Source organism: Haliotis rufescens, unplaced genomic scaffold (assembly GCF_023055435.1).
Source record: "Haliotis rufescens isolate VD_foot unplaced genomic scaffold, xgHalRufe1.0.p SCAF_17, whole genome shotgun sequence".
NCBI classification, from domain to species: Eukaryota; Metazoa; Mollusca; class Gastropoda; order Lepetellida; family Haliotidae; genus Haliotis; species Haliotis rufescens.
Genome location: NW_025963857.1, coordinates 20111815 through 20134554, shown reverse-complemented (window position 1 = coordinate 20134554; position 22740 = coordinate 20111815). Strand labels below are relative to the sequence as shown.

The 22740-nt window shown below is 41.7% G+C and overlaps 1 protein-coding gene across 1 annotated transcript in view; it reads left to right on the top strand.

The window, feature by feature from the left end:
- Window positions 1-19347: 19347 nt before the first annotated feature.
- Window positions 19348-22740, top strand: part of LOC124133934 — a 133708-nt gene continuing 130315 nt past the window's right edge. Inside the window, exon 1 of the mRNA XM_046498525.2 lies at window positions 19348-19627. Within this exon, the coding sequence (XP_046354481.2) occupies window positions 19621-19627 (7 nt within the window). The 5' untranslated portion in view covers window positions 19348-19620. The remainder of the gene's footprint in view (window positions 19628-22740) is intronic.

Here is a 22740-nt window from a genome sequence, read left to right as displayed (position 1 = left end):
ACCATGTGACTGTGATATATAACCAGGGTATATACCGCCAGGGTTACACCACACCCTCACCACGTGACTGTGATATATAACCAGGGTATATACCGCCAGGGTTACACCACACCCTCACCACGTGACTGTGATATATAACCAGGGTATATACTGCCAGGGTTAAACCACACCCTCACCATGTGACTGTGATATATAACCAGGGTATATACCGCCAGGGTTACACCACACCCTCACCACGTGACTGTGATATATAACCAGGGTATATACCGCCAGGGTTACACCACACCCTCACCACGTGACTGTGATATATAACCAGGGTATATACCGCCAGGATTACACCACACCCTCACCACGTGACTGTGATATATAACCAGGGTATATACTGCCAGGGTTAAACCACATCGGCAACGTGTGGCTCTAATAATGAGAACTAGGATATTCTGCCGCTGTTACAACCAGGATATATATATCCACATAACACATACCACATCGGCAATATGTGACTGTAATTTTTATAAACAGGATATACTGCCAGGATTACACCACATCCTCCCCACGTGACTATGATATTACCATGATATATTGCTAGTATTACACCACACCGCCACCACGTGACTATGATATTACCATGATATATTGCTAGTATTACACCACACCGTCACCACGTGACTATGATATTACCCTGATATATTGCATGTATTACACCACACCGTCACCAAGTGACTATGATATAACCAGGATAAATTGTCAGGATTACACCACACCGTCACCAAGTGACTATGATATAACCAGGAGATATTGCCAGGATTACACCACACCGCCACCACGTGACTATGATATAACCAGGATATATTGCCAGGATTACACCACACCGCCACCACGTGACTATGATATAACCAGGATATATTGTCAGGATTACACCACACCGCCACCGCGTGACTATGATATAATGAGGCCATGATGAACTGCGTCCCCTTCATTTATCTCCTCTTTAGCGGAACTGCGATAACATCGCCGCGTTAATAGTTACCAATTTAAAGTCGATTATGCGTATTTTAAAGCCGTTTTCGCTAATTTATGTCAATAAACTGCTCATTTCACTGTCTACATTATTTCTAAAACATTTGTAAATGTCCATACTTTGCTGAGAGGATCTATGGCTTTTAAATTTTCGATTTCTTTAAGTTTTGGGGGTTGTTTTTTTTTGGCTTTTACGGCTAATTGGGGATTAGTTTTCTGTGATAAATTATGACTTTATGGCATTACATCATAACCCACCATCTGCCATACAGGGACTTTTTGAGTAATAAAATATTTTTACCATTCCATGTCGATTTCTTCGCGTTCCGTCAGCAGCTAACGGGGTCATATCAATTCAATCTATGCCTGCCACTACTTACGGGACTCCCATGATTAAATGCCATCCCCGTTACATCATTCAACGCCAGCGAAGGAAGAAACTGTGTGGATGCTGTAGTCGACAAGACACGCCCTCGTGTAATAAATCAGCTCGGGCGCATTGGGCTGAGTGATGGAGGCCACTGTGGTGACTTATCTCAGTCATAATTCACCCGACAACTACACGAGATATATCCTGCACAAAAAGTTACTCCCATTTCTGGGTTTATCCAAGTTGAAGGTAATATCGGGGCGCGCCAGTTAAGTTCAGCCGAGATCTGTCTGAGATTTGAACCCCGATACCAAGTTCATGTGAAATTTCGGTTGGCATTGTATGGGAATGCCGGATATGTGGAAGGGCAGAGATGAGTAAAGTAGAGCAGGAATGAAGGGGAACACATTGGACACACGAATACTCTGATTCACTTAACACACTATCCGTGAAGATCCGGGTTAGAATAGGTCTTCAGCAACCCATGCTTGCCCTTAAAGGCGACTACGGTTGTCCGAAGAGGCGACTAACGGGATCCGGTGGTCAGGCTCGCTAACTTGGTTGATGCATGTCATCGTATCCAAATTGCGAGTATCGATGCTTACACTGGATTGTATGGTCAGACTCGATTATTTACAGACATATAGCTGAAATATTGCTGAGTGCGGCGCTCAACACTTGACACTGGGGTACAGGGGTGCATGGTATAGTGGACGCAGCGAAACAGAGACACATTGGACAAAAGAGTACAATGGACAGAGGTGTCATGGGTCAAAAGAGCATTCGTACAGAGGAAGAGTTGACATTGGTACTGTGGTGTACAAAGGCACAGTTGACTCGGTGAAGTATAGAGGCTAAATGGGCACGGTTGACACTGGTGGAGTATATAGGCTACATAGACACAGTTGACACTGGTGGGGTATATAGGCTACATGGGCACGGTTGACACTGGTGGAGTATATAGGCTACATATACACAGTTGACACTGGTGGGGTATATAGGCTACATGGGCACGGTTGACACTGGTGGGGTATATAGGCTACATGGGCACAGTTGACACTGGTGGAGTATATAGGCTACATAGACACAGTTGACACTGGTGGGGTATATAGGCTACATAGACACAGTTGACACTGGTGGAGTATATAGGCTACATGGGCACAGTTGACACTGGTGGGGTATATAGGCTACATAGGCACAGTTGACACTGGTGGGGTATATAGGCTACATGGGCACAGTTGACACTGGTGGGGTATATAGGCTACATAGGCACAGTTGACACTGGTGGAGTATATAGGCTACATGGGCACAGTTGACAATGGTGAAGTATAGAGGCTAAATGGACACAGTTGACACTGGTGGAGTATATAGGCTACATAGACACAGTTGACACTGGTGGGGTATATAGGCTACATAGACACAGTTGACACTGGTGGAGTATATAGGCTACATGGACACAGTTGACACTGGTGGAGTATATAGGCTACATGGACACAGTTGACACTGGTGGAGTATATAGGCTACATGGACACAGTTGACACTGGTGGAGTATATAGGCTACATGGACACAGTTGACACTGGTGGAGTATATAGGCTACATGGACACAGTTGACACTGGTGGAGTATATAGGCTACATGGACACAGTTGACACTGGTGGAGTATATAGGCTACATGGACACAGTTGACACTGGTGGAGTATATAGGCTACATGGACACAGTTGACACTGGTGGAGTATATAGGCTACATGGACACAGTTTACACTGGTGGAGTATATAGGCTACATGGGCACAGTTGACACTGGTGGAGTATATAGGCTACATGGACACAGTTTACACTGGTGGAGTATATAGGCTACATGGGCACAGTTGACACTGGTGGAGTATATAGGCTACATGGGCACAGTTGACACTGGTGGAGTATATAGGCTACATGGACACAGTTGACACTGGTGGAGTATATAGGCTACATGGACACAGTTTACACTGGTGGAGTATATAGGCTACATGGGCACAGTTGACACTGGTGGAGTATATAGGCTACATGGGCACAGTTGACACTGGTGGAGTATATAGGCTACATGGACACAGTTGACACTGGTGGAGTATATAGGCTACATGGGCACAGTTGACACTGGTGGAGTATATAGGCTACATGGGCACAGTTGACACTGGTGGGGTATCCAGAAACCTATTGTAAAAACCTAACAGACTATATTATAAACGCAGCCAAAACCTCCATCCCCTTCAAAACATCTAAGACTGGCAAACCGACGGTACCATGGTGGAATGAGGAAATAGAACAGACTAGACGAAAACGTAAATCAGCCTTCAATAAAGCAAAACGCGACTACAAATATTTAAACATAGCCCACGAACTAAACCACCAGGTTCAAAAACTAGTCCAAATAGCCAAAAGTAGACTGGAAAAAATTCTGCGAAGGTATAAATAACCGTACAGATGCCAGAATAGTCTGGCGCAAAATCCACGCCATCAGAGGCTTAAAACGACATAAAAAAACAACCTAACATTGACAACTCAACCAACCCCGCCCAAAAAGCAAATAATCTCGCCAACCACTTTTCGGCCGTTAGCAGTAACACCAACTTCAGTCAAAAATTCCAAGATAAACTTAAAACAGAAAACAAACCCACAAAAGAACCAAACAATAACAATCTTGAAATAAATCAACCCTACACAATGGAGGAGCTCCTCTACGTAATCCAAAACAGGAAAAAGGGCACAGCCCCAGGATTAGACCTAACTTCTTACCAAATAATTAAAAAACTCCCCCTAAAACTACTCTAGGCACTACTCAAACTATACAATCTCATCTACCTAAACGGACAGGTTCCTACTCCCTGGAAACAGGCCCTAGTCATACCAATCCCTAAACCTAATAAACCAGCTAATCAAGCTAACTCATATAGACCAATATCCCTAACTTCAAACTTATGTAAAGTAATGGAACCAATGGCTAAAAATATATTACAACATTACTTAACCCAAAATAACATCATAAACCCAGATCAAAGCGGTTTCATTCCTGGCCGCTCAACCCTAGATAACCTCGCCCGACTAGAACAAGATATTAAGACAGGACAGCTAAATAAACAATATACCACAGGCATCTTCTTAGACTTCTCTAAAGCTTTCGACATGGTATGGCACGATGGGCTAATACAAAAACTTCATAAAATACGACTCAAAGGTCAGATAATAAACTACATCCAGGACTTCCTAAACAATCGTAAAATAACCGTGGGTATAGACCAAACTCTATCGGACCAATGTCCCCTAGAAAATGGCACTCCACAGGGCAGTATCCTCAGCCCCACCGTCTTCAATATAATGATAAACGATCTATTCGAGGGCCTATCCCCTAAAGTAAACACATCAAAATTCGCGGATGATGGAGCCATCTGGATCCGCACTAAAAGCATGAAAATGGTCCAAAATTTACTCCAAAAATCTCTTAATAAAGTACAACAATGGGCTGACAAATGGGGCTTCTCCCTTAACTCAGAAAAAACAACAGGAATAGTATTCAAACATAAAAACATGAAACCCGCCTCCCCAATCCTCCAGCTAAACAATCAAACAATCAAATTTCAAAAACAAACCAAATTCTTAGGACTTATTTTCGATGAACATCTCACCTAGGATGCTCACATCCAAAACCTAACAACTAAATGCAGTAAAGACCTAAACACCCTAAGATGCCTAACTGGCTCTAACTGAGGAGCCTCCAAAGATACCCTCCTCTCTCTCTACATATCACTAATTAGATCAAAACTAGACTACGGCTGCGCCATATACAACACCCTAAACAACTCTCTATCTAAAAAACTTGACTCAATACAATATCAGGCTCTCAAACTAATTACACGCACCCAACATGGCACCTCCTACACCTCACTTCAGGCCTTAACAGGAGAAATGCCACTAAGTCTACGCGGGGAACAGCTAAGCTTAAATTTCTGGGCCGCGTCCCAATCAAACCCTCTCATCAAAAACTTAATAAACCAAAACATCAGCCCCAAAAACCAAGCTCTAGCTCGTAAACACCCCTTACTTACCCCAATATCCCAAAGAATAACAAACTACCTAAATGAACACCAAATTAAAAATCTTAAACAAAACTGCAAACAATCAAATATCTTCACCCCTAAACTTAAAATACCCAAAATAGACACAACACTAGCTAGCCAAATAAATAAACAAATCGACCCAAACACAGCTAAAACTACCACACTAGCATACATACACGAAAATTGGCCAAATTGGTGTCACATCTACACGGACGGATCCTCAGATCCGACCTCCAAACACACAGGTTTCGGAGTCCATAGCACACAACCAACTAAAACCACACAATCCTTCCGACTCCCAAACAACCAATCAATATTCACGGCAGAACTAATGGGCATGGCCTCAGCCCTCCATAATCAAGAATCCAAAAACCACAAAAAAAATTCCTAATACTTACCGACTCCCTAAGTGGACTGCAAGCCCTCCAAAACAAAAATACCAAAAACCGACCTAAATTAAGAAATCAAATACTTAAAAGCTCCAACGACCTAACTAAGGCAGGCAAACAAATAACCTTCTTGTGGTTACCCGCCCACGTAGGAATATACGGTAATGAAAACGCCGATAAAGCAGCTAAACTATCCCTCAAAATCCCAGAAATAAGCTTAAACTTACCCATCTCAAAATCAGAAATTAAAAGTGTAAACAAGCAAAAAATCACACAAAAATGGCATAACTAATATCTAAACTCAAATAGCCAAATCAAAAAAGTGCTCAGCAAACCACTAACCAAACCAAAAATTCTCCATCCATAAAAAAAAATCGACAGAGTAATCACTAAACTCCAAACAGGACACACCAACCTAAATAACCACCTAAAAAAATAAAAAAACACACTACAGGTAACTGTCCACACTGCAAACAACCAGAAACCCCAGAACACGCACTCATCCACTGCACACACTACCTAACACATCGAACCGCATTACAAACCACCCTCAATCTAAACAAGGCTGTCACTCTAGAAGCAATACTAAACCCACAAAATAAACTAGAAAACTTCAAGGCCTTAGGCGTATTCTTAATAAAAACGGAACTAATAAAACGCATCTAAAAACACAATAACCTACCAAATCAAAATCACATAAACAAACAAACATCCACCATACCCAGCTCCCTTAGTTCTCCTCCCCAACCCCATCGGCATCTATTCCAAATCTCAAAATTCCCAAATTCTATATAAGCAACCCCTAAACCCCCCTCTTGGGTTGCACAGACCACTTTCGCCCCTTTCGGAAACACATTAAATGGCCTGGCCGGGCCCGTGTGCGATATACGCATCAGTCGGAAAGCGCACGTTAAATCTCCAAAGTAAGTAAGTAAGTAAATAAGTTGACACTGGTGGAGAATATAGGCTACATGGACACAGTTGACACTGGTGGGGTATATAGGCTACATGGACACAGTTGACACTGGTGGAGTATATAGGCTACATGGACACAGTTGACACTGGTGGAGTATATAGGCTACATGGGCACAGTTGACACTGGTGGAGTATATAGGCTACATGGACACAGTTGACAATGGTGGTGTATATAGGCTACATGGGCACAGTTGACAATGGTGGTGTATATAGGCTACATGGACACAGTTGACACTGGTGGGGTATCAAGGCTACATGGACACAGTTGACACTGGTGGAGTATATAGGCTACATGGACACAGTTGACAATGGTGGTGTATATAGGCTACATGGACACAGTTGACACTGGTGGGGTATCAAGGCTACATGGACACAGTTGACACTGGTGGAGTATATAGGCTACATGGACACAGTTGACACTGGTGGAGTATATAGGCTACATGGACACAGTTGACAATGGTGGGGTATATAGGCTACGTGGACACAGTTGACACTGGTGGAGTATATAGGCTACATGGACACAGTTGACAATGGTGGTGTATATAGGCTACATGGACACAGTTGACACTGGTGGAGTATATAGGCTACATGGACACAGTTGACAATGGTGGTGTATATAGGCTACATGGACACAGTTGACACTGGTGGGGTATATAGGCTACATGGACACAGTTGACACTGGTGGAGTATATAGGCTACATGGACACAGTTGACAATGGTGGTGTATATAGGCTACATGGACACAGTTGACACTGGTGGGGTATCAAGGCTACATGGACACAGTTGACACTGGTGGAGTATATAGGCTACATGGACACAGTTGACACTGGTGGAGTATATAGGCTACATGGACACAGTTGACAATGGTGGGGTATATAGGCTACATGGACACAGTTGACACTGGTGGAGTATATAGGCTACATGGACACAGTTGACAATGGTGGTGTATATAGGCTACATGGACACAGTTGACACTGGTGGAGTATATAGGCTACATGGACACAGTTGACAATGGTGGGGTATGTAGGCTACATGGACACAGTTGACAATGGTGGTGTATATAGGCTACATGGACACAGTTGACACTGGTGGAGTATATAGGCTACATGGACACAGTTGACACTGGTGGAGTATATAAGCTACATGGACACAGTTGACAATGGTGGAGTATATAGGCTACATGGACACAGTTGACAATGGTGGGGTATATAGGCTACATGGACACAGTTGACACTGGTGGAGTATATAAGCTACATGGACACAGTTGACACTGGTGGAGTATATAGGCTACATGGACACAGTTGACAATGGTGGGGTATATAGGCTACATGGACACAGTTGACACTGGTGGAGTATATAAGCTACATGGACACAGTTGACAATGGTGGGGTATATAGGCTACATGGACACAGTTGACACTGGTGGGGTTGTTCCCAATATCATTAGCAGTATAGCAGATGACAATAGCTACCTGAAACGATGCGTCAATTAAGTATTGGAAATCGTGGCAGCGCTATGGGATGCTCCTTAACGAGTGGTCAACGTCAGGTGGCAGCATGTATTAATGGTCTTCGGGGTGTTAATGGGAGACTTTGGTACTAAACTGCTGGAACTGTTGCATATGCACAAAGACCTAATGGACGTAGGGTCACTTCACATAGGCATGATAGGCACCTTGTTAACCTGCGAAAAAGGTATGAACACTTTAATGCAACAAACGTTAGCATGACCCCCATTACAAGCAGGTTGCCATCTGCTGTGATACGTCCTCCAGCAACTCCACCACAAACACCACGTCATATGCAGTTAACATAGGTGTGTTTACAGACGGCGCTACGACCGTTCTATGGATGCGGCTGTAGTGGTCATTATTGATTTGATGGTGGTCCCATAGGAATCGGTGATTGCATTACAGCTGATACAAGGAAACACTTAAAGTGATATATTCATATAATTCCATCACTGTTTGGCCTTTTAGGCCAATAGGAATCTGTTTCGTCAGATAATCGAGACTTTTGTTCTTGGGCGTTGACGTTTTGTAGCTAAAGCCACGTCATATACCTGTTTCCATAAGCAGTGTTGTTTTTATCGTACATGTATACGTCCACACCCATACATGTTAATAAATATTGCTCTTTTCTCTCCACTGAGAGTGTTGAATGTCTGTGACCATCATATACATAGTGTTTGGACACACATTCATTGTGGTAAAATGTTCTTCAGTGATAACTCGGCCACTGTTTTTATGTCCACATCTTTCCGCTATGGAGAAAAGAGCGTCATAAACTAGTAGACATGTTTGTATCTACATACTCTACATACACATATAATTTGTCAGATAAGATGCTTAAATATATACTTAATGCATTATCTGCACTGTTCATATAGAAATGAGGACAGTCTTCAATGGGCTTGCACAAACGGCGCACACAAAAGTGAAAGATTAAGCTATTATTCTTATCGAACATAGGTTACTAAACAATTGATATTGTTTCCTCCTGAATGTTAAAAAATACATTGACAAATGGGTTTCTCGATAACCTAATGACAGAGTTCATCTCTCAGAACAAACAGTTCACGTCAGTTACAAGACAAACAGGAATAAACATAAAATGAAAAATGTGCATCAAGTGGGGAATAAAAACTAGAGATAAGTTAAGTAAAACGCGAGGAAGTATCTTGGTATCCTGTTGACAGATGGGATAGCGCGGCGTTCCTGATAACGTCCCCACCGGTATACACACACGCCGATCACGGGGCTGGTATTGGGAGCTTTATAAGCAGTGTACGTCTCTGTATCAGCACCTGTTCCAGGTATTGTTGTATAGAAGTGTGTTGTGGATGATGTGCTAATGTTAATCTTTCACCTCCATGATATAATAGATGGCCGTACGCTGCATGCGTGACTCCCTCCTTCCACTGATCTGATTATATCAAGAACAGAAACTTCCTGTAAACAGGTTTTAAAGATTTTAAACTGACAGCTTCTTTGTTATCAGACACGATGCTGTTTCCTATCATGAAGCTGTTTCAGCATTTAAACATACCATTTGTTTGAACAACTCATTTAGACTTATTCAAATTCAAACCACATTCATTAAATTATGAAAGATTGGTGAAACTGTAAATCAGTCTTTTCTCGAGAGAGTGATTCTACACAGGATTTAAATTACATCTAAAAAATGCAGATGCTTGTTGAATATTGACGTTTCAATATAACAAAGGAGGCAGGGGTGGTTCAATCGTCTAAGGTCTCGCAATTGGCTGTGCAGAGTTGCTACTAGACTTGTGGTCTTAGGTTCGAATCCTGGTTCTACCTACTAATGTTTCTATGTTTGTCCGCGCCATACCCATGCTCGTGGGTTTTCACCAAAGTGGTAAACGTTTATCACGTACTTTCTGCGGTGTACACAGGACTAGTACATGTATATGACAAGGTCCCTTCGGGCCAAAAAAACCCTGCCAAATGTAAAGATTGGAAAAGGTTTAAATGCTAAGTTCAAATAACTAAGAGCAATTTTCTGTTGAAGACATTTTTTTGTAGAAGGCCTAAAGTCTGAAAAACGCTCTGCATAAGGGCTTTTTGTGAACCTCCTTAGTGTTTTCAACACGGGGTGAAGGACGTAGGGTAGACGAGACATCATACCATCAAACGTGGAAATAACAGGAGCATTGGTCGCGGCGTTATGAATTAATATATTAAAACTATCTGCAGCAGTTCATATATTCAGCGCTTCAAGGCGTACAATTTTGTTTACCAGCTACATATTATTTTTCAGAAAAATTGCAATGTCCAGTTGACTAGTTGCTTTATTTGGAAAACCCTGAGGACAAATTATTGAAAGAATGGGCTCTCCCCAATGAACTCATGTCCGAACGTAATGATTGAACACGTGCACCACAAGGCCACCCAATTCCTGGGAGTGAGTGAGTGAGTGAGTATGGTATTACGCCGCTTTTAGCAATATTCCAGCAATATCACGGCGGGGGACACCAGAAATGGGCTTCACACATTGTACCCATGTCGGGAATCGAACCGGGTCTTCGGCGTGACGAGCGAACGCTTTAACCACTAGGCTACCCGACCCCCCCCCCCCCCCCCCCAAATTCCTGGGGAATACAGAGGAAGGAACATCTTTCAGAACCTACCACCCACCCAGTATACGCGCTAGTCTGCAATGCTGCATTCACTGTAAGGAATAGCTCTTGTGAGTGGACAAGCACGGTCAACGTTTTGTGCACTATTCCTAATATTTTAGATGTTTTCAAAAGGTTTCCTAACCACTTGACTTTAACCCTTTTTAGCAAAAAAATGATAAACTGCAATGAAATATAGTTGTAAATTTGAAGAACCTTAGCCCCGTTCCATGTAGCGAACTGGGCAAGTTATACAACTATCGTAAGACTATGTCAAGGTATAGGAGTTGTGTACTATTTGGTCGCTTTGTTAAACGGGGTTCAGTTGTACTGATCTTGACCGTAAAGGCCCCACCACAATATTTAGGAGGGAGGGGTCGTTCGAGGCAGGATATTTTTTCAGTCCCTGCGTCAAGACACGCTTTTATTTTTTATGAAATGAGAAGCAGGGCAATGTTATATTCTACTCGCATATATTTTTCAGGACATCCAACGAACATCTATGTTTTTGGTGAAACCTAAGAACAAATATTATTTTCTATTTTTTTCAGTTTGTTTTAATAAATCCACAACTGTTTATTAGGCATAAAGAAAAAATCACTTACTGACACCGCCTTCTGTGTGTCTGCGTTTGTCAGAGACCGCTCTATGGGGCATCACTGCACGGGGAAAACAATCCCCTCTGTCACTTTCCTAAGATGTTTTGTTAAGAATGAGAGAATAATCGGAGATTGACAAAACGCACTTAGGGGCAGGGGCTCCTGGCTTTGAGACCGGTTCGGGTTGCGTCACAGGATCCTAACACTGGCGGAAAGGTAACTAGATATTTCACCTACTCCGGGAAGTCAAGATTAATGATTTTTTCTTACCTAGCGAAATCCTGAAACATCCTTTCGGACGAATTCTGAGAAGATGATCAGACTAAATTACGTTTCAAGACGGGGGGATTGTGTACATCATAGGCTTATCTATCAAACCTATGAATGGTATTCTGTTTTTCAGTGTTGTAATGAGAGTCTTTTCAGAAATGCCAGTGAACTATTTTTCACGTTACAAACGAGATTTAGACGTGGCCCAAGTATTTCTCTATGGGGCAATGGTTTAAATTAGAATATCGGGAGGGTAAGCGTCAGTGGTGTTATGTGGCCTATTTATCAAAGAAAAATACGACAAAGTTATATTTTTTGTAAGATAACAAGCTCAAAAGTGTGGCAATATACCAAAGTAAATTGTTACATTTACATGCAGTCTGAGTTACTTCAAAGAGAAATAAAATAACTTGATTCGGGGAGCCGCATTTCATCGTCCACATCTAACAACTCGGTGTGCGTAATGGCATTCAGTGCAAGTCGCGGGGTGTATAAAACCTGGACTAATTACAAACGAAATGGAACTCCCTTTGAAGCTGTCGGAACGAATAAAAGGTTTACTGTCTATATGTTTCTGAGTCTGTCATTATTTTATCTTCATTATCACCGGTGGGTTAACGTGAGATATATCTATGTGATGAGTGACAGACATGTACATGTATATCAGCTAGCAATCACAGCTCTCTGCTTATGCATTGTCACGAGTATAAAGTGCGTAGTATGGATAGCTTTGTTGTTATCCATGCGCTTAGAGAGACTCTTGTAAACTTTATTTCACCATTCAGAGAACACTTTCATGTGACGTGAGTGATATTGGGGGTACATGTTCCTGCATATTACTGGATTCATAAATGAGTTGCACAAATATAGCAAGAGGCATGTGATACTTACTATGTTCGTTCACTTAGAACTCCGGGTTCGAATCCAAATATGATTAGATTACAAAACTTTTATTTTTGCATTTTCCCTAATTCTAACGGCAAGGTAAAGCAAATTAAAGATACCAAATTTCTGTTGACCATAATGTACTACAGTTTGTAGCTTATAAACTTTAAATCATAGGCTTACGACTGGGCCTCGATCGTTTACAAAAGCTATTATATGACTACGAATGTCGTAAATCCATGTTAAACAGTTGGACTTACAACAATGGTCGCTCAGAGATCGTCCCCTGTCCGTTTCAAACAAAACGATCGCAGCGCTGCGGTTGTTGTATCTCCGGATCTTTAACATAATTATAGACATGTGACAATCCTAGCACTAAGATTGCTTTGTGAACCATCGGCCAGTAGCAGAACAGTGTCAAACATGCGACATTCAATTCAGTTTTAGGTCTGTGTCTCAAGAAAAAGACTTTAATGGTTTCGACTATCGTAATTGTTATTTGTTTTATATATACCACACAATTACGACAGTAACCGAGAAGATTCCGGGTTAGAATTGGTCTTCATGCAGCAACTCATGCTTGTCGTAAGATAAGATTTACAGGATCAGGTGGTCAATCACGCTGACTAGGTTGATGCATGGCATCGTATCCCAATTGCCTAGATCGATGCTCATGATGTCAATCACTTGTTTATCTGCTCTAGACTCGATAATGTACAGACCGCCATCATATATCTGAGATATAGTGGAGTGCATCGTTAAACAAGCAACGTATTCGAGGGCCTCGTCGGACACAAAAATATTAATGCTTTTGATAAAGTGTATGAGTTACGACATTCGTGGATATAAGGTCTCTTACAGAAGGGAATTATGTGGCACATGAATCTATACGGCAGCAGCTTGCCTGATGTAGTGAATGCATGTAAAATACGATGGTTAGTTTAGAAGTAAGAGGAGTTTGAAGTTAGACGGAGGTGTACAGGTCTGCATGCTGAAGAGGGCTTAGTTTCGTGCGTCTAGAAGACGAAACTTAGTATATGTAAAGAAATCGATGAGCGGAGGAGCTGATGCCGTCACGGAGATGTGGATAAGGAGGGAAAACTGACTAGGGAATATCTTCATCAGATATGTTTTATGAAGAGGGGCTGCGAGGCGTGCGTGACAAATGAATCTGTATCTGCCCATTGTTGTCGGGATAGTGTGATAGATTGCCGGGAAATATACCATTTATCTGACGCCTATCGGGTTGGGAAACGGTTACTATGACTACCATTACTGTGTCTGCCACACCGACTAGGACAGATATATATATATTTATGTATATATATATATATATATATTATACACACACACACACACACACACACACACACACATATATATATATATATATATATATACACAGTCAAGTCTCGTTAATCCGACACTCGTTAATCCGACAATCGGCTTTATCCGACACTAATGATGGGAACCCATTAAATCAGTGCTATTTCGACCCGTTAATCCGACAGTCTCGCACTCCGACTCGCATATATATATATATGTGTGTGTGTGTGTGTGTGCGTGTGCGTGTGCGTGCGTGCGTGCGTGCGTTCGTGTGTGTGGAGATACAGACATAGATAGATAGATTGTACACCACGAGTCCGTAGAAATTCAAAAATGAAATTGAACAATGAAACGCGATAATGCTCTATAATAGCATTACAATATTAGTGAGAAATATTCAGAATTCATCGACATGACATGTGGAGCGATGTTTCTATCACATGAGAACAAGGTTCTGGGTAGACTGCCGAGGTCGAATCACGACTCAATTTAGAAATAAGAATGGATTTCTGGGCAACTGCAGGAATTCTTCTATTGTGAGTTCCATTATAGGTTAAATTGGTTCATGTCTCAATAATGTAATTATTTCACTTTTAAAAATCTGTAGTTGATACATCTAATGGGGTTTCTGCCCAGTGGTGTTTGAAGATGTTATGGCCCATCGCAATACAGAATTATTTTATGAATAAATCATACAGCAAATGTCCACTATTCCCTAATCAAGTCTTGATTCTTTAAACTCGGTCACACGCAACCGGTGTCTTTATCAATGTTAAATTGAGACTTGGCTCGTAACAGTTCGCAGAGGAAGCAAGTAAGTAAATAAAATCCACATGTATGTAGTTTGACGGCTACCTCAAATGTTATGGTGTGTACGCTTTGGCAGATACTGATGACAGTAAATTTCTTAAAATCAGTATCACCCCTCAGAGTGTAATAATTTCTTTATTGACCATTATTTCGTAATCCCTTGAGCTCCCTTCAGGTAAATGTACTGATCACGATCACCGACTTAGAAAACCACAATTGTCGAATGACGTCAACAATTTTCAGATATGATGTCGTTTCTAGTGTGACGTCATTTCGACCTTACGTAACAATACGATTCGAATAACGTCAACAATACACTTGTGCGCGTCAAGTGATATATGCACAAATGCGCATACGATTTTTATGAACTCGGTTATTTCTAACCCTGTGCGTAGACTAAGCCTGGAGACGGGCACCAGCTCATGGTTCTTCGTCCCTCGTCAACTACACGGTCACATTAATCTTGCATTTATCAGAGTGCACCTATATCTCAAAACACGGACAACTAGCTGTTTCGAGTAACCATGCATGTTCGAAAAAAGGGCCACGCAAAGCAGTGATACAAGCCTAGCGATATTGGGAATGTAGATTTTACATGCGCTTCCAGTTAATGCTAATTTCGCACTCGTGTAATGCAAGCTGGTTGGTTGTTGGTTGGTTTGTTGTTTAACGCTGCACTCAGCAATATTCCAGCTATATGACGGCGGTCTGTAAATAATCGAGTCTGGACCAGACAATCCAGTGATTGATATCATGAGCATCGATCCACGTAATTGGGATCGATGACATGCATCAACCAAGTCAGCGAGCCTGACCACCCGATCCCGTTTGTCGCCTTTTACGACAAGCATAGTCGCCTTTTACGGCAAGCATGGGTTGCTGAAGACCTATTCTAACCCGGATCTTCACGGGTCGTCATGTAAGTACTATTGGGATAAACATTAAGACTTTGAAATGAAAATATTTTAAAACAAATTATTTTCGTTTTATTGTCTTTCAATATTTAATATAAAGGCGTTCAGAGATTCTCTTCATTTTCTGAAACTGACGAAATTTAAATTTGCCAAAGTATTGTAGACTTGCTTTGGAATCAAACAACCCAGTGATTCACGTCATGATCATCGATCCACACAATTTGATCCAATGACATGCCATCAACAAAGTCACCGAACCACCTCATTTATTTAGTCGCCTCTTGCGGCAAACATGGGTTGCTGAGGACCAATATTCTTATCCGGATTCCGGGGGTTTACGTAGGATGTTACTGTCCAGCTTATCATTGTCCAAGGCAATCACCGTGGAGGTAAACATCTGTATCGGATCAACCCAGTTTAACACCTGCCCTTCGGTACACGCTGCCCAGTTGCCCCTTACCAAGTGACGCAACCAGATAACACACTGCACGGATGTTATGTCAACTTGTATAGCGGTAGGCTATCAAAGTGTCGCGTATCGCACTCATAATAAAGATAGACATTATATACATTAAAGAGAATAATGCTCTGGCTTGCAGGCTAGAATTGCACGCATGTACCAATTATAAACAACTGGTGGTATCAAAAAGGAGTATGCAGTTAAAGTAATGTACAAGATTGAAGAGAATAATTACCATGGTATTCCATACGGAATGCAGCATGCATGCATTTTTAACGCCGCTTTTATTGCTTTCTTGATTTACCCCTTCATCAGGTGGGCGTGGCGGGGTAGCTTAAAATCGGTAAATCGACGTTTGAATTTTTGCTGCTACCACTAAGATCTGGAACCGCGTTGGGGCTGGGCCTGGAGCTGGGGCTGGGGCTGGGGTTAATTGTTGTTAGAGACAACAATTCTATCACTGCTTCAAGACATTCTTCTTTCAACCCACTCATTTTATCAGGACCTTCAGTGAACAATTATTTGTATTGTATTTGTATAAATTTACAAAATGGTCGCAGGCAGGTTGACAACATTATGTACGAAGTATTCTACACGACAGGGTAGAGTGGGACCAGAGGCTGTTCTCCCTGTAACCAGTGCAATGTGTTAAAGCCTCGAAACTGAAGCAATATAGCTACAACCGTTACATTGTATAGGACAGATGGTAGATAATAGCTGCCAAAAACAAATGGTAAACCTCGTTATATGAAGCGTATATATAGCATATGATAATATTTCCGAGTCCCATGATAGGATTCGAACCACTGGCCTTCTAAAGGATGACTCCACGCCCTGTGTAACACACGCACAAACTGTTTACATTAAAATATCATGTCAAGTTAACCGAAAACAATCGTTATTTCGATGAATTTGAAATAAAATGTCTTGTTGAATTAGGTTTGTTATTGGGCCACGTGTATTTCATACCTGAAACGGTCGTCGTGGTTGATATGTTTGTTGTTTTACGCCGCACTCAGCAATATCCAAGCTATATGGCGGCCTGGGCTCCGTTCCACAACGCAATCGTAGAACTATCCGGGTCAAAATGGGTTATACGGGGCGACTAAGATGCCGACCATTTGATGTTCTCGGGGGCCTGGGATTGTATCGGGGAAAACAATTGTCACAGAAATGTTTTGTTTCATATCGCTGGAAAAAAAGAGAAATTATCTGCCACAAACATTACGCTGTTGCAGTGTGCTTTCTAGAGAGAAAAATGTTTTAGCCCATAGTTTGAATAAAATAAATATCTACTGTAGCAGCTGTAGCTGAACAAAATGTCAGGTTTTAATACCAAATACCAGAATATCAAACGGTCGGTCCCTAAATGGATCGGGTGGTCAGGCTCGATGAGTTGGTTGTTTGGGTGTCATCGTACCGACGTTGTGGATCCTTGCTCAATATTTCAATCACTGGATTGCCTGGTCCAGACTTGATCATTTACAGGCGGCCATCATATAGATGGAATAAAAACCTGAGCTTGTTGAAGAGCCCTGGAACGTCCACAATATGGCTGAAATATTGCCGAGGCATGTGACGTTAAACTTTAACACACTCACTCCTACATCAGGTCATCTGGGTCGATCTGCTGGTCTACAAAGCAATCACATTCCGGTCAGGTGGGGAGATACTAGCTCGGCATTAATTTCTTATATTTCGTTATTTGTACAATTTTCTTTGCGTGATTGTACTAGGTTATCATGAAACATTTGGTTTTCCCATCTGCGGTAACATGTAATTGTACCCTTTTACATTTCTCCAACGCTGAGAGAAAGGCCACTGAAAGATAAATATACCGAGAGAAAGAGCTTATTCAAAGGAAACCATTCTACAGACACAACACCCCACTGTTGTACGACTGTTAAGAGACATCTCTGGAATGGAACCATCGTCCAAGTGACGCGGTCCGTGTTGTATAACACCCCATGCATGCATTATAGCTCTTCTGTCTATGGAGAAAACATTCACTGCCTACAGAGTGGCACGTGCTGAAATCGACTTGTGACTGATGTAACGACCACCGAGACCTGAGATAAACAGTCATGGCGTGATAGTTCTGGTCTGTCGGTCATCACTTCAGACGGAAGACATGTTTTATACCATTCCGATCGGGAAATATTCATATCAACTGGCAAGCTTCCGGTCAATCAAGTATTCCTTAAATGTTAGTCGCCGATTGCTAAAGAGCCACATTTGATCAATGGCGCCCATTTCGTTTTAATTCCTCATTTGTTTTTACTATCTTGCATCTTTTGGTTTAATCATGTGGAATTGAAACCCGGATATTTTTAAACCGCGATGGCAAGTTAATCAAACAGTAATCCAGAAGTGTTTTTTGTCGTGTGATACTGTGGAAGCATCTGCTTGATAGGTTAAGGCAGGCTGCACTATGTAATATCAAAAGTAGGCAACAGAGGAAGGTAGTAAAACAAGCCCAGGGTCGCAGGAAATACAGAAATACCATGCTGGCAGTGTATATATGTGGTATGTCTCTACATACATTGTTAGGGCAAGATGGTTGAGCTGTGATTTGTAGTAAAACTATGGGAACCCAAAGTCTTGTTAGACCATCTGTGTGCCGTTGGTTCCGATATGGTTCATTGGATTTTTGTGGCGAGATAATATGCCTGTAGCAGGGACACGGTCACCAGAAGGAGTGGATGTATTTCTGGTTCAAGGCGCTCAACCATGTTAAAAGCAAGTGGGAATCTTGATTGCTGCATAACTTGGATTAAAGGACGACTCAGTAGTTTGAACACTCGCACGTAACGTTTGATTCATGAGGCAAATGTTTTGATTGAATTGAAATCATTGGTTGGGACACCATCGGTAGTTTGGGTTGGAATTAAAAGCATATTTATCTGTAATGTGATCAAATGACAAATTAATATACAATGACCGTTCTCAATGGTTAAATTGATTATGGAGCGAACAGCGACTACAGAAGTCAACAAGTGTTCAGCGTTACCCTTCTAATGCACCATAGGAATCGCAGCAATACATGTGAAGCAGATTGTCCGCAATGCCTGAATGAGGCCCGACAATGGTGGTAAAGGTACCACTTGAGTTGTGGGAGTTATGATTTTTAAAGAGGCGTGAGTATCGCATGTCAGGCATGAAGATGGTTGGATTGTTGTTGCGAACTTAGTGTGTGTTGCCGCAAACTCGCTATAAGTGGCGCGATTCCTGGACAGCTGCAAGTGACAGTGAACGATAGACGTGCGAGTCACTTCAAGAGGCACGAGCTGTGGCGCGTGCGTTCATACAGCGCGTGCTTGTGAGTATCGTCTGCTTCTTGACGGAGTGATAGCGTCCCTATCAACAAGCTTCGCGATGTTAGGTAAGTAACTTAGCATCATTCCTCTCACAGAATGACTACTGCAGGGATTCATACATGGCTTGTTCCTACTGTCAAGAATTTATTTTCACATTTTTCTATTACACACTTCACATTTTTTAAAGATCTTGTATTAAATGTCACACATGCCGCGCTCATCAGAATTAGACGATGGAAAAATTGATGATTTGGGAATAGGAAATTTATATTTGTTTCGATTTTTTGCCATCTAGCATGCAAAGGCTAGCAGCGTGACGATTGCTCCCAAGAAGTGGGATTAAAAGAATTGATTTTGCGGATGTGAGTTTTGTTGGGGTGAACATATTTCACCCCCAGGGTTCATTGTAATGAATCTGTCGTCTGCTATATGATCACGTGCATCCCCCTTCACTTATCACGATTCCACGTGCTTGATATGTTTCCAAACGCTCGATATTGTCATCAATACTGGCAGTTTAATTACTTCCAACATTTTTTTTATACATCAGTATTTCCCCCATCCTCATTTTCGGTATGTTTTTTTCTGTTTCTCCAACATGTGTAGGTTAGCTTCGAGGGGATCTGAAATGGTGACATACCAAAACACTGAAGCGTGATGTTGATTTATAGACCCTCATGTCTTGCAACAAATTTTAACGCCATTTGGCCTCTGAATGTTTTATTGAAGAGCACTTCATACTTGAGGGTCTCTTTGGCACCTCTGGGGCTGAACTAAACAAACATGGCAGCATTGCGTGGCCAGTTCAGACCTGCCACACTGGTGTTAGCATAACAAAACACAGCCACTGTTACTTCCACAGTGTCAATAAATTGATGTTTAATTGTTAAACATGTGATTGCTAAAAGCATTTCCTGTACTGGAGGCAAAAACTATTACGCAAATGTGGCCAATGGGACTTTAATTTAGTTAGATTTGAGTGGTTTCTGTACTGTAAGACATGCCACCACAAAAAAACAACCAAAAAACAAACTTGGGACAGTTTTAATTTTAATCAGTAATGGGTAGCAGCAATAGACTGCTGACAGTATTGTAAATTGTTTCCCGGCCTGGTGACACTCTGTAGCCTTGGTACTTCATAGACTTGGTGACGCATTTAAAACAAGACAAGCTACCAATAAAACATAAATCATAAATCTATAAACACACACAACCTCACAAACTCCTTCAGTTCCCCACATTTTTGTTATGGCGTATTTCAAAATTACAAATTTCCACCAAAATTAATTAAGCAGCCATAAAGCCCCTCCTGGTTGCTTCACCTTCCGGACATGCCCTTCTCGGCCACATCACTAAATGGCATGGCGGCCGTGCGCGAAATATGCATATGTCGGAAATTGCACATTGAAACCCAAAGTGAAATAAAGTTTTGTATAAAGTTAATTTGTAATTCTACGAGAAAACCCATAAGTATTAAAAGTACCCTCAAGTGTGATAATTTCAGGAGCTAGAGTTGAAAGGGATGAATGAGTATAGCCTGCTGTAGCTGAGAGGGGTGCAATGGGTCGAATGTTCTATTATATGTCCTGGTTCTGTTTGAGTGAGTGAGTGAGTTTAAAGCTGCTTTTAACAGTATTCCAGTTATACCGTGGCGTCAGGTGAATGTGGGAGGAAAGCCTGAAGTGAAGCGTGTCTTAAACGTTTACCACTTTGGTGAAACATCCCAGCACGGGTGTGCTGATGACAAACCTAGAAAAATAATTGGGGTGAACTGGGATTTAATTAGAACCCTTAGATGACTTGGGTATAAGAGACTAAGGGGCACATATGTGGCCCAGTAGTGTATTTGTGACAGCACGATGTTCATACATATTCCTTATCTGCAAGGATCAACTTTCATGGGTTTGAATCCAGGAATTTACCCTGGTCTATATATTTGTGAGTCCTGGGGAGTCTTGGTATTAAAACATCAACATCATAACCACTCTCTATTACTCTCAGAAACAGATTCATACTTTTTGCCGTCCCAGGTATTAAAATGGATGTCCCAGGGTGACCACTTATTCAACAGCAATGAAGTAAAGTAACCAGTATGCCTTTCATTTTATAAAAAAAGGATTTCCTTTTCTGTATCAAAACTTGGAGTAAAGGAAAATCTTAAATGGACTCTCCAAAAGAAATATCAGATAAATCTAACCAACATTTTCAATTTAGTTTCAATCATTTCAGCATCCATACTCTTTTGCTTCCAATGACTGGCTGGATAATATTCTTAAGTTTTAAACATATATGATGCTATATTTTAAAACAGGTAAAAACCCTGGTTTAAATCCCCTTGTGTGAGTGAGTGAGTGAGTGAGTTGGGTTTAACGCCGCTATTAACAGTATTCCAGTTATATCACGGCGTGTCAGCTTAATGTGGGAGGAAAGCCCCAGGTGTGATGATCACCCTTGGCCTATCAGCATCCCCATGCTTGTGGGAGAAAGAGGTGGGGCTGGTTGGACTCCAAACATTTTTTCTGTCTTTTCTGCAAGACAAACCTTTTCGTCTTTCTGGAAGGAGACAAACATGTTAGACCAACAGCACCCACCATTTTCATAGAAAATCCTGTTAAAGAGTTTTCTGTTGTAAAATTAGTATAAAAACATCTCATCCTGAAACGAAAGGGTCAGTCAAACTATCTATAGCTCCACTTTTACTATCATACCTCATAACTTGGGGAAATTCTGGGTAAACATATAGGCCCCAGCAACCTATGCTGGCCGTTTGAGGTGACTAAATGGATCAGGTGGTCACATTGGGTGAGGGGCGTTCGGGTAGCCTAGTGGTTAAAGCATTCGCTCGTCATGCCGAAAACCCGGGTTCGATTCCCGACATGGGTACAATGTGTGAAGCCCATTTCTGGTGTCCCCCGCTGTGATATTGCTGGAATATTGCTAAAAGCGGCGTTAAACCATACTCACTCACTCACTCACATTGGGTGACTGACAATTGTATCGTATCCCAATTGCATGGATCGGTGCTCATGATGTCAATCACTGGATTATATGGTCCAGACTTTATTATTTACAGACCACCATCATACAGCAGGAATATTGCTGAGTGCAGCGTTAAATAAACAATTTTTATCTAATGGTAGCAGCCCATGACTAAAGTCCTTTACTTCGCCAGTTTTGT